Source organism: Paroedura picta, chromosome 2 (genome assembly GCF_049243985.1).
Source record: "Paroedura picta isolate Pp20150507F chromosome 2, Ppicta_v3.0, whole genome shotgun sequence".
Lineage (NCBI taxonomy): Eukaryota > Metazoa > Chordata > Lepidosauria > Squamata > Gekkonidae > Paroedura > Paroedura picta.
Window position 1 is genome coordinate 57,370,731 of NC_135370.1, and position 13,184 is coordinate 57,383,914.

Consider the following 13,184-nt stretch of genomic DNA (forward strand, 5'->3'; position numbering starts at 1 on the left):
GCAAGGCTCTGCAGAATGATTGGGGCGATCCAAGCCCTGACGGGGACACACAGCCAGGTTCCAGCCAGGTAGACGCCATGCCCTTTGCACCAGCATCGCCCCAATCAAAGGCAGCACCCCTCCCCAGCCCAACAGCTCATCAGAGTGCCAGAGACAACGCAGGCAGAGCGACTTGACAGCTCTCCACCAGAGCACCCAGCTCATGGCATGCTGTCAAGCTAGATGGGGCCCAGCTGAGGTCACTTCAACAGACTGCGGTTGAGTCCAGGTGCAGCCAATTAATCCCTTAGCCAGGCTGCACTTAAGCAAGGAAGAAATGGCCCCTCCCAAGCCCTCCCATTGTCTTGACTCTGGCTCCCAACCTGCCCTTGCTTCAGCAAAGCGCTGCCCAACTGATTTCGGGTTTCCTGACTTCTGCTTACTGCTTCTTGGGCTACAACTCTGGTATTTGGAATTTGTTCTGGCTCTGCTTCTGCTTCCTGACTTCAGCTGACTACTCAAGTACCCTCTTCCTTGGACTTTGTTCTGACTGACAGGTGTTAAGACCTGGACTGGACTTTGACTCTGCTATTGGATTGCGAGTTGGGCTTGGCCTACCGGCCGAAGGTATAACTATCAGGACTGCCACTTGGTGCACCCAGCTAGGGCAGCACAGTTGGCAGAATTAACCCTGGAAGCCTGTGCATACTGGTGCCTTGGGGCCCATGCATCTGTACCACTGGAAGCCCTTTCCAGCCCTGCCTTGAAGCAAGGACCATTGAGTCCACACAAGCCCCAGGCGTAGAAATCAACAAACACTAAAGCTGCTGCTGAGAAATCTCATCAATGTCCTGTTGAAGTCTGTACAGCTGCTGCCTGACTTCTGTGTAACATCTGGATTTCTGACTGCTCCCTAGTAAAAAAAACCCCTTTTTGTCTCTTGTTTCTGTCGGCATTTAACTTGCCGTGATTTTTAAAATTTACTTCAGAGGGAGGAGGGGCTATGGTAGAACCTCTGTTTGGCATGCAGAAGGTCCAGGTTCAATTCCCAGCATCCCCCATAATGATCAGGTAGAAGGCGGTGGGAAGGACCTCTGCTTGAGACTGGAGAGCCACTGCCAGTCTGAACTGGCAAATGGTCCAGTGGCCTGATCCAGTATAAGGCAACTTCATGAGGGTGGTGGTTAGATTTCTGTTTTCTAATTAGGAGAACAGCTTTAATAAGAAAAGACGCGCTTGAAAGCTCAGGAAGGAATTGCTTCTGCCACGTTATCCCTTACATGTCCTTTCTAGTGAGAGTTTAAGAGGCCTCTTTCAGACGAGAGCTGGGTCCTTCCCGATCACGACCATGCATCTGGGAGCTGCAGGGTTTCCATTGCATGGCTGGGCTCCTTTCTTTAAGTTGTCTTGCTTCCTGATTTTCCAGTTTTCAGAGCAGAAGACTCAAATACTCATAGGCATCTGACAGAGTTTGTCGGCCTGGACATTGAAATGGCATTTAATTACCATTATCATGAAGTGGTGGATGAGATCGCAGGCACTATGGTGCAGATATTCAAAGGACTCCAAGAAAGGTAAAGGGGGATTTTTGCTTTCTGGTTACTGTAAAAAAAAAAAAGGGATGTGAGAGTGCTGTAAACAGTTTATTCCACAAATACAGCTTGTGCCTTGGAAAGCCCAGGCACAGATTCTGGCCGGCACTTGAAATCCCTCATGCACAGTTGGATTGGGGAAGTCCCAGTGCTTTGCATTCTATGACAGGCTGACCATCTGCTAGACTGTTGACTGCTAAGTGGGGGGGGGGATGCCTTGGACTCTGTGCATAGCAAACTTCAGCTGTCTGCGTCTTCTGGAAATGACTAAATGCCTGACTGCCATTAATCATCTCGGTGTGCTGGAAAGAATGACAAACCAGCCTCTACTCAAGAACTGGGCAGAAGAGGGGCATGCAGTAGTCAGCCAGTGGAGCTCCTTGCCAGTACTTTTTTGCCCATTCCTGTAGCATCAGGCTGGAGACAGTGTTGGCTACGCCTATCAAAAGCTCCTGGCCATGGCAGCTGAGGAAAGAGCTTCTCTGTTCATTTGTGTCTCGAAATGGAGAGCTGAGCATGGCTCTCTGTGTGTCTCATCTGTGAGCCCCTCCTGGGCATCAGGCTCTTCTAGGCACACCAGCAACACCCCTCAATTACTATCTGGGAAAGGAAGACAGCAGTAACACACTTTCCAGCACGCCTGGTGTAAAAATAAATAAAAGGCATTCCCTCTGGATGCGAGAGTAAGAAAAGGCAGCCAGCTGTTCCTGCATGGTGCTAGAGTGAACTCTAGTGGGTGAGGGATGGTGTTGCTTTTTTGTTTGTTTTCCCTCCTTCCTAAGTAGAGAATTCTTTTCTCCCCCTGCAGGTTCCAAACTGAAATCCAGACAGTGAACAAACAGTTTCCATGTGAGCCATTCAAGTTCTTGGAGCCCACGCTGAGGCTGGAGTACCGGGAGGCTCTGGCCATGCTCCGGGAAGCCGGAGTAGAGATGGGTGATGAAGATGATCTCAGGTATGGCCCTATTGCTACAATGGGCTTGGGCCCTTCTCCAGCAGTCTGGGGTGAGGCAGGGTCTACTTTGGGGAGAAGCTCTTCCCTTCTCACTGATTTTTATGCGATTCCGGGGGGGGGGGGCTTGTCTCTCTCTGAACCCACTCGTTGGCCCTGTCTCATGATAGGCAACTGCCATCCACACTCCGTATAGAGCACCACGATTTGACATTAAGATGTTCTTTTATTGTGCACCTACATACCAGGGAAGATGGGTTATGGAGAGGGAAAGGCATGGTTCCTCTTCCCATCCATCCCCACTCTTTGCTGCTGGCTCTTTTCATTATGGAGGAAGGATCAGCGAGCCATATCGACCAAAGGGAGGTTTTGGCCTAACTCCCTCGCCCCTTGGGAACTAAAGCATGCCTTTAATTTTTGCTTTCCTGTACAGTTCAAATAGAGATGGCATCCCAAACACTCAAGGGGGGAATTGCTCCTTGTCCTTCAGAACACAAGGTCAGAGTCGAAGGGCTCGAAACAGAGCTCTGGACAGGACTGTCTCAAAGTTTAGATGCAACAGAGATAGACAAGTGGACTGTAATTACAGTGTCAACTGGGTACTCTCTGGAACTTTGCTCCCTGCCTCCCAACAGGTTTCTCTAGGCTCAAAGAAATGATACACCTCCTTATTCCACAAGGCCATATGTCCACTTAGTCTATGTCCACTTAGTCTGGACATAGAGGCAGTAGAGACCATTCCAGAGTCTTGGAATCATTGGGGGTTTTCCCCCCTAGAGTTTCAGAAAGACTGGGGGTGTGAACACCTTTTTAGGGCTCAAGTAGCATAACAGGAGAACCTCCCCACAAAGGCTTTGTTCTTATGGGTTGCCATAGTTGATGTTCAGGACTGAGAGTTCTAATCACAGGAGAAACAGGTGAAGACCCTATTCTCGGTGCAGGAGCTCAAGTAGAGGTGATGTTCCTGGCAGGCCAGCTGGGGATGTTGGTACCTTGTCAGGAGGTGATCCCATGGTCCACTAAAAAGATCCCTTCTACCTTTTCAGGATCTCATAACCGTCAAGTAATTCAAGTTAGTTCAGATACTTTGGTCCTCGATACAGGATCTACAGTGGTTGGCAAACTCTTCAAGTTCCTGGAGGAAACTCCTATCCAGGAACCAAAGGGGAGGTGACTTTGGTCACAAGCTTCTCCGGCAGGGGGTTCACTCACAGGGAAGAATGATTCAGGAAATTTGGATTGAGAAAGATTAGTAAGGCTAGGTTTCATGTCCTTCCATGATATCCTAACAGGATCTTATGTCATGGCATACAGGGATAATAGGACAGCCAAGTCCCATGTCCACTGTCAGAGGGGTGCCAAATCCAAGTCACTACATTTGGAGGCACAGTTTGGGCAAAGATTCTTTTAAAGATAACAAGGCAGAACAACAGCTTAATGGCAGGAGGACCTCAAATCAAGCACGAAGGCTGCCCTATAAGGTAGTTCTTCCACTAGATAGGTTTCAAGGTGTCAGGGGCCTTGTTGGGGATGCAGCAAAACTTCCAAATGCCCTGGTTTGTCCCATGAGCAAGGTCTCCTCAGGCCACAGGAGTAGATGTCTTAAGCTGTGTCTGGTTATATCTGCTGCTGTATGTTGCTCCTCCCACTCAGCTAAGGTTGATTCAGAGAACCACACAGAACATCTCAAGCCTTGAAACAAATTTGAACTCCTAGGCATGGGGAGTAGACTCAGTGACAGTAGATGGGGCTGAGCCTTCAGTAAATTATGAAACAAATATTTGTTCTTTAATGCTTTGGAAAGCAGTGAGCAACAAACAAAAGTGTGACTTCTTGTGCTCTCAGTCAGAACACTAAATAAAGGTAAAGGTATCCCCTGTGCAAGCACCGGGTCATGTCTGACCCTTGGGGTGACGCCCTCTAGCGTTTTCATGGCAGACTCAATACGGGGTGGTTTGCCAGTGCCTTCCCCAGTCATTACCGTTTACCCCCCAGCAGCAAGCTGGGTACTCATTTTACCGACCTCAGAAGGATGGAAGGCTGAGTCAACCTTGAGCTGGCTGCTGGGATCGAACTCCCAGGCTCATGGGCAGAGCTTCAGACAGCATGTCAGCTGCCTTACCACCCTGCGCCACAAGAGGCTCCTGAATACTAAACAAAATCCTTTCATTCCCTCTGGAATAGTGCATTCTGGGAACATTAAACAAATGATTTGGTTTAACTAACTGATCATTCAGTTAACCAATGGGCACGTGAGAGCCTATGGAATGTTTTCCCCTCCTGCATATAAGATTAAGAAACCTGACCATTCTGCTTGTTAGTAATCTTCCTTTTAGTGGACTGGGTGGACATGAAACAGACCACTTATAGAGTATGAAAATGTGCCCCTTGAAGTCACTGGGTATGTTAAGTGTACATAGGTGTTAGGAGCAAGTATGACTTAGGCACACCTCCCTGTAATTCTGTGGCAGGTTATGTCTGCTTGTTTCCCAAAGAAAATCCTCCAGCATTGAGTCTTATGGTGTAACAGCGAATTCAAACACTAGTGTTTACATTTTTGTGGCATTTTCTAGTATGTGAAAGATTGTAGCCAAGCTTTGTGGTATATCTAAGGTCACAGCTCAACACTGGAGAATGGGATAAGTCTAGGGAAATCCTTTCTCCCTCCAGCCCCTGGGGAACATGGAGTGCAAACCAGCCTCCTTTTTAAGGGTTTAAAATTTAGAGGAGACAGTTTAAACTCTTGTAACTTCTGAGGCATGCATGATAGAAGTCCCCCAATGCTTTTTATTTTCCCTTTTTTTCTTTTTAGTACACCAAGTGAAAAGCTCTTGGGCCATCTGGTGAAGGAAAAGGTAATTCCCCCCTGCAGTTTCACTCCTTAAAATAGCAGCAACATAGCTTGCATTGATTTTGCTTCTGCTGTTTTGCAGTATGACACAGACTTCTATATTCTGGACAAATATCCTCTGGCTGTAAGACCTTTCTATACAATGCCAGACCCAACAAATCCAGTAAGTAAAGCTTTCTGTGACTGGCAAAAGTTTTTAAAAAGTGAAATGCTACTGAACATTGCAGATCCTTTCTACACCCCTGGAACGGATTTTGTGCCACAAGTTCCTTGTAAAACTGTAGCAGACCTCTAGCTGCTGAATAGGTGTGGTTTATTCTGTAAAAATGTGGGTGTTTCCTCTTTGTGATGCAGACTTGCTTAATATAGTTTGTTTGGGATATGTGAGAGTATTCTGACCTGATTCTGTGCATTGCTAGTGTGAAGAACAGCTTCATGAGGTCCAAGAGTAAGGTTCTATTACTAGTAGAACTGGTTTTCTCATGACACTGGATTGGATCCAAACCTTGCTTTCTGCTGATGTAGGGCACTTCCACCCCCTCGGGAAGGCATCATTCCACTCCAGACTGCTCCTGAAGATCCCGTCCCACTACAGTGAAGTTCTGTTCCATTAGTATAAGCCCACTAAGAGTTATTTATTACTTATCATCATATGGCATGTGTATGTAGCTAGGAGACCCTAGGATTGTCTGGCAGCCAGGCAAGAGATGTTCGAGGGTCGTTTGCCATTGCCCATCATAACCCTAGTGTTCCTTGGAGGTGTCCGATCCAAATACCCACCAGGATCAACCTTACTTAGCTTCCAGGATCTGGCTTGCCAGGGATATCCAAGACAAGGCTACCCCTGCTTTGGACCCATCCTGGTATTAAAAGCCACCACCCACCCTCTTGACCTTTAGGAGGCACCTGAAGACTGTTATATTCATGACAGTATTTGATTAGTTCTTCCAATTTGATTAGATCTTCTGCCCTACCTGCAGTTTTAAATAATTGCATTTTAACTAGCGAGGTTTTTGTATTTTGTTGTGGTTGTTTACGTTGTAAGATGTCTTGTGTTTCCATAAAGTAGAAAGGCAAGTAGTACATGTTTTAAAGAAACAAACTTCTCTTTTTCAGAAAATCTCCAATTCTTATGACATGTTCATGAGAGGAGAAGAGATCTTGTCTGGAGCTCAGCGAATTCATGATCCACAGCTGCTGACTGAGAGGGCCCTGCACCATAGCATTGGTAATGCTTTATTCAGTTCTATATGCACACAGCATGAGGGAATAAATCAGATCACATAATGCAGGGTCAGCAGTGCACATGGGAGTGTGGTAGTGGGGTTGAAGGAGGTAATGGACATGTTGACTTTGCATGTGTAGTTGGAGGGCAAATTTTTTAGTCAGATGAAAGACATAGTGTAGTGTGGCAACTAAATGCCAAAGGTGCAAATATGTTCTCCCTCTGAGGCAGAGGAGATCTTGGATGGTTGATACCCACAGTTCACTCAAGGCAGGCTTTCTCAACCTGGGTTTTCTGAAATCCTGGAGTTTCTTGACAGCCCTGGAAAGATTTCCCAAATGGGTGGAGTTAATTAATTTTTAAATGACATTGGTCCAAGCCATGTGTTCCCAAGCCCAACTGAGTCTTACCCCAAGAGGGAGGAGCACAGTTTAGATGCAGTCTTGACATCAAAGTCTGATTTGCACAACCCAGTTAAAGAGAATACTCATTTTGTTTCACTTGTGTATGTTGTTAGTTGCAAAGTCGTGTCTAACCCATCGCGACCCCATGGACAATGAACCCCCAGGCCTTTCTGTCCTCTACCATTCTCCAGAGTCCATTTAAGTTTGCACCTACTGCTTCAGTGACTCCATCCAGTCACCTCATTCTCTGTCGCCCCCTTCTTCTTTTGCCCTCAATCGCTCCCAGCATTAGCCTCTTCTCCAGGGAGTCCTTCGTTCTCATGAGGTGGCCAAAGTATTTGAGTTTCATCTTCAGGATCTGGCCTTCTAAAGAGCAGTCAGGGCTGATCTCCTCTAGGACTGATCGGTTTGTTCGCCTTGCAGTCCAAGGGACTCGCAAGAGTCTTCTCCAGCACCAGAGTTCAAAAGCCTCAATTCTTTGACGCTCAGCCTTCCTTATGGTCCAACTTTCGCAGCCATACATTGCAACTGGGAAGACCATAGCCCTGACTAGACACACTTTTGTTGGCAGGGTGATGTCTCTGCTTTTTAGGATGCTGTCTAGATTTGCCATAGCTTTCCTCCCCAGGAGCAAGTGTCTTTTAATTTCTTTGTTGCAGTCCCCATCTGCAGTGATCTTGGAGCCCAGGAAAATAAAATCTTTCACTACCTCCATTACTTCCCCATTTTTTGCCAGGAAAATTAGTGCAATGATGCGGTAGTTTGAACATGCTTTGGCATTGCCCTTCTTTAAACTGACTTTTCCAATCCTGTAGCCACTGTTGAGTTTTCCAAATTTTCCAATTTCCAAATTGAGTGTAGCACTTTTACTGCATCATCTCTTAAGATTTTGAATAGTTCAACTGGAATGCTGTCACCTCCACTAACTTTATTGTTGCTCAGATTTCCTAAGGCCCATTTGACTTCACATTCCAGGATGTTTGGCTCCAGGTCAGTGACTACCCCATTGTGGTTATCAGGGATGTTATGTCACTTCTTTATATCTTGCCTTTATTCCCAAATGGAAGCCCAAAGTAGCTTGCAACAAATAATGAAAGATAAAATCAAATCATATCAAATACAAAAATAAAGACTAATTAACTGGAGAACAGGGGAGCTTCTCATTGCTCTGTTGCATCTGGCATTGCACACCATTGCATGTCCCTCCCCATAAACATGCATGATATAAAGTGTAAGCATAAAAGACATACTTTCTCCATCCTAAAAGATTTAAGATGAATACACAAGGCTCTTCATGGGATGCCTCCATCTTTTACATACTATTTGAGAGCTATTTTGATGGTGTTTGCCTAGTTGTGTGCTTTGTCCTGAACGAAAGCAACACTGCGGGGATCCACTTAATAAAGGCTATCTTGTTGGCTTTCCAGGTGGTGGGGAGAGATGATGCTTTCTTTGATTTTTTTTAATGCTTTAGTATTGTTGACTTCAGTTAGCTTCATTGTTTATGTTGCAGTTAGCACTCATTTTGGTTGCTTGTTAAAAAGGGGGTTATAAACATAAAAATAAATTAATAGGGAGCAATGTGCACAGACTGTCCCTGGACTCGAATCCTGTAAAGCGATCTACCTGCTGAGACTGAAGGGCCGCAATCATTTTGCTCAAGACAGCTGCTTCTTTGTCCAGAGAGAGCCTTAACAGGCTTGCAGCTACAGAAGCAAGTTGCCTTCAGAGGATTTCCTTCATGTCGGAGGTTTCTATTCTGTGCAGGGGCCCATGTGTCAGTCTCGCTTTGATTACAGTACAGCCTCATCCATCCAAATCCTCGAGGGACTATCAAAGCGGTTCAAATAAATGAGAGTGACTGATAGGGTTATGTAGCCATGTGGGTTTATGTGCAGAGGATGCACAAAGCGGATTTGGATACCTTCAGGATTTTCCAGATAGTAATTCTTTTCCCCACCTGGTAAATGTGCAGCCGTTCATCCTTGGAGGGAGATTAAAATGCGCTTCCTTTAGCTAGCCTGCTGTTCAGCAGAAGGGAAAAGAGCAAGGTTACCTCCATCTCCTTTCTAGCAGCATCCTGCTGTGCTCTTCTGGAGATTCTTTGAAACAGTCAGCATTCCCCATACGAACGCTGCAGCAGGCATCTCCAGTTAATTTTTCCAAAAGCCACAGCAGGCTGTATGAGCCATTGGACTGTTAGTGCCAGATGCTAAGCTTTCCAGGGATGTGGCTAGAAACCGTTTTAGCTTTGTGATTATTTGAGTTCTTTGTATAAGATTCCTTTGTATAAGAATTAGACCCATAATAAACAAAAGATCCTTTCCTTTTCAGATTTAGAGAAAATTAAGGCTTATATCGATTCCTTCCGTTTTGGTGCACCTCCCCATGCAGGTGGCGGCATAGGTAATGTAGAGCTGCTTTATGAGTTCTTTTCTACCTCTGGTTTGACGTGTGATGGAAAGGCAGCATTTTTGGACACAGTTCTTACAGGGAATATGTGCATGACCAACGTTCTAAGCGGATTCTGTGAAAGGGGTGGCAGGTGACAGTAGATGAGCAACTGGGATGTGAGTGTCCTGCATAGTGCAGGGGTTGGACTAGATGACCCACGAGGTCCCTTCCAACTCTATTATTCCATGATTCTCTCTGAGGACTTAGAGTATGCTGTGCTGGAAGCCGAAGCCTACTCATGGGCTGTCCACTTCCCCTCAATGGGATACAATTATTGAGAAAATAAAGCAGGTTTCTAAAACTTGACATTAATGGTATTGCTTTCATTATTCTGGAGCCTGTAGTGTTTTATACTCAGCCACTGGGCTTTTATTTTCATTGGGGGGGGGGGGAGTTCTTTTATGATGACACTCTGAAAGTAAATTTCCCCACAAGTCGGAGGAAGATGTTCCAAAGGAAACACGATTCCCATTCCTGTCTTCCCCTCGTCCTTTCAATAGGGTGGTCAGGAGGCCTTTGCAGGTTAGGATATGTTGGGGGTCTTCGTTCTCCCATCGGTGCTTCCACATTCCAACCACTTAAAATTTTTTCATCCCAGTCCACCGAACAGCTAGTTTGCCCAACAGAATGGAAATGACTTAGGGAGGGGGGGGGTCACTTGCATCCAAGAATTGCCATTCATAGGAGGAATTAAGCACCCAGATATGCCATCTCCCCCAGCTGTTCTGCATTACTTTGGTAATCCCACCATTGAGACCCTACATTTGCCAAGATAACGTCTGTCTTAGCTGGCATTTATTATATTTATATACCGCCCTCCCCGGAGGCTCAGGGCAGTTTACATAAAATGTAGTTCCCTTCTTTTAAAAGAATTGGATGCTGTTTACATTGTGACTGTAGATACAAGTATTTTAGATATGAACACAAACAAAAAATTACACATCTTAGAAGTATTAACAATTTGTAACAGTGGCTTCTGAGCAGAGGAGTTCACTGTTGCCTAGGCTTGCCTATAAATTGAATAATGAACAAATAAGCCCTTGATTAGTTGTGGATCTAGTGACCATCCTTAAGAGAGGAAGATGCTTAACTGAAGCAAACAGGGTGGCAGACTGCTATGTACTGGACCCTGGATCGGCACAAGTGTCTTCCACAAAACCATGACTTGCGCATTCAGTTCGAAATTCAATAAGGACTGCATTGCTCTGCTTCTTCAGACCGTGCTCAGAATACAAGGAGATCATATTATTTCTGTTTCAACTTAATTTTTAGATGTAGTGCTGTTTTGGCTTAACGGTGTACCTTTCAGTTAGAGAGTGTCTGTCTAAATATGCACACAACTCAGTCTTTCAGCTGATCCGATTGAATTTAATGTTTACAGGATTGGAAAGAGTAACCATGCTGTATCTTGGCTTGCATAACGTCCGGCAAACCTCCATGTTTCCGCGTGACCCCAAACGTCTGACGCCTTAAGAAGTCTGGAGTGTGCAGCCTTGGTCCCTGCTCTCAATCACCTCGTGCCCAGCATAATGGAAAGATGTCTAATCTACTAAAGTGCCACAATGACCAATGTTCAACTCACTTATTACTAACATCTTAAAGTCAAGTATTTTAACAGGCCTGGATTCTACTGTAGACGGCGTCATCTTTTTAATAAGAACATACTTGATGAAGTTGAGAATAATACGTTGTACTTTAGGAAGTTTCTAAACACTTGAATTTTAGTAATATTCCTAGCTGTTTAAAAAAAAGATGAGTTTTTTTTAAAAAAAACATATGATGGCAAAGCTATAGATTTCAAAGTAGAGCGTCTGACAGCCATGCAAAAGACTTGAAAAGTAGCCGATTGCACAAGGATTGTTTTGAGAAGCAGCTGAGAAATGATGGACTGAGTTTGCATTCAGTGAACTGTAAACACAAGTTTGCAATAAAGCTCCTCCCTATACTGTGTCCTTTTTTTTATTCCCTGTGTTTGGAAATTAGTCTCATCCAGAAAACGGAGGCGTGCCCACTCCCTGAGCCCAAAGTTTGCCATGTCCACCATGTGTGATGTAGTTTGCGCTGCAGCAGTTCCTGAGGCAACAGCAGCAACTCATAGCCAGAACCACCATCAGATTTATAACCACCGTACCCCGCCTTTCTCTCCAACAAGGATCCAGAGTGGTTTATATCAGGGGTAGTCAACCTGTGGTCCTCCAGATGTCCATGGACTACAATTCCCATGAGCAAATGCTGGCAGGGGCTCATGGGAATTGTAGTCCATGGACATCTGGAGGACCACAGGTTGACTACCCCTGGTTTATATGGTTCCCCCTGCCTTCTCCATGTTATCCTCACAACTCCATGAGGTAGTCTTGTGTTACCTGGCAATTCTCCACAGCACAGATGGGTTTCAAACCCAGATCCTGGTCTGACAGTCTAACCCAGGCTTTCATAAAACCCTGGTGTTTCTTGACAAACCTGGGTTTCCCAAATAGGCGGCAGTTAATACATTTTTATAGTTTTTAAAATGTGCTAATTGTTTACTGGGTAATAACACCATATATGGTCGTGTCAACCCACCGCTTCCTCTTAAGGTGGCTAAAACACAACAAGAAGTTGCAACTAAATGAGCCATCTTGGTGTAGTGGCTAAGAGCAGCGTCTGGAGCACCTGGTTTGCTTCCTCACTCCTCCACGTGCAGCCCCTTGGGGCCAGTCACATTTCTCTCAGAACTCTGTAAACCCCACCTACCACACACGGTGTCTGCTGAGGGGGGAGGAAGAGAAGGCGATTGTAAGCACTCTGAGACTCCAGGTAGTGGAAAACAAGTTATAAAAACCAACTCTTCCTCCTCCTCAAACATGAGAGTCCATTAAATAAAAACAATGCAGAGTTTTTTAAATGCCTAAAGTCTGCTGAGACAGTTCATCCTCTGCTTAGAGCTTCCTTAGACCAAGGGCTCATCCCATTCAGTAGTCACAGGAGCTTCAGGGGATCCAGAGCCAATCACAAAATGATTGCAGTAAACCACACCACCTCATCCAAAAGAGGCAGGAGTCAAGTTCTCCATATCCGGAAAAGCGATGCTTCCAAACATTTGCCTGAAGCGCCTCCTGATCCAGTGAGATGGAGGCCGTTTGCTTTGGGGGATAAGTAAATGGGTGCTCAGAAACCCATTCAGGAGGACCACAGGACAATCACTGGGCTCCAACCCTGGAGACATGCCGCTCATTCCACCTCCTGGGTCTTACCGTTCTTCCATCGCTCGGAGTGTGTGACTCACACCTTTATTCCTAACGTATTTGCTGCTGGTCCAGTCAAATGTTTTGCCTAAATTAAAGCATCCGTGTGCAGCTGCTGTTATCTAGCTCGGTTCAGGAGTGTAGCCTTGTAGGTCTGAAGGAGCAGAACACTGTTTGAGTCCAGTGGCTCCCTTAATACCAACCCAGTTTTGTCCAAGGTATAAGCTTTGGTGTGCATGCGCACATTGTCGGATACCCGAGTCCAGGGGCACCATTATGCACAGCAATGTTTTATTCACGGCATAAGCTTGCATGTGCGCACACACTCCGTCTGACTGTATCTCAAATGTTGTGCTGCTCTCTATCTAGCACCATTAGAATTAGGGTGGATTACAAACTCAACTGACCCACGGGGCGTTCATTCGCCAGAACACGCAAAGGATCCAGCTGCAAAGAAGAACTACCGCGCCGGTCCCCGGGCATATTGGGGCAATAGTTCTTTA

At 45.7% G+C, this 13,184-nt stretch overlaps 1 protein-coding gene across 1 annotated transcript in view; it reads left to right on the forward strand.

Annotated features, from left to right (window-relative positions):
• The window catches only part of DARS1 (aspartyl-tRNA synthetase 1), a 59,976-nt gene extending 48,574 nt beyond the window's left edge, over positions 1-11,402 (forward strand). The window contains exons 10-16 of the mRNA XM_077320197.1: positions 1,406-1,553; positions 2,380-2,526; positions 5,336-5,378; positions 5,457-5,537; positions 6,491-6,602; positions 9,338-9,409; positions 10,839-11,402. Of these exons, the coding sequence (XP_077176312.1) occupies positions 1,406-1,553; positions 2,380-2,526; positions 5,336-5,378; positions 5,457-5,537; positions 6,491-6,602; positions 9,338-9,409; positions 10,839-10,930 (695 nt within the window). The 3' untranslated portion in view covers positions 10,931-11,402. The remainder of the gene's footprint in view (positions 1-1,405; positions 1,554-2,379; positions 2,527-5,335; positions 5,379-5,456; positions 5,538-6,490; positions 6,603-9,337; positions 9,410-10,838) is intronic.
• The last annotated feature ends 1,782 nt before the right edge of the window (positions 11,403-13,184 follow it).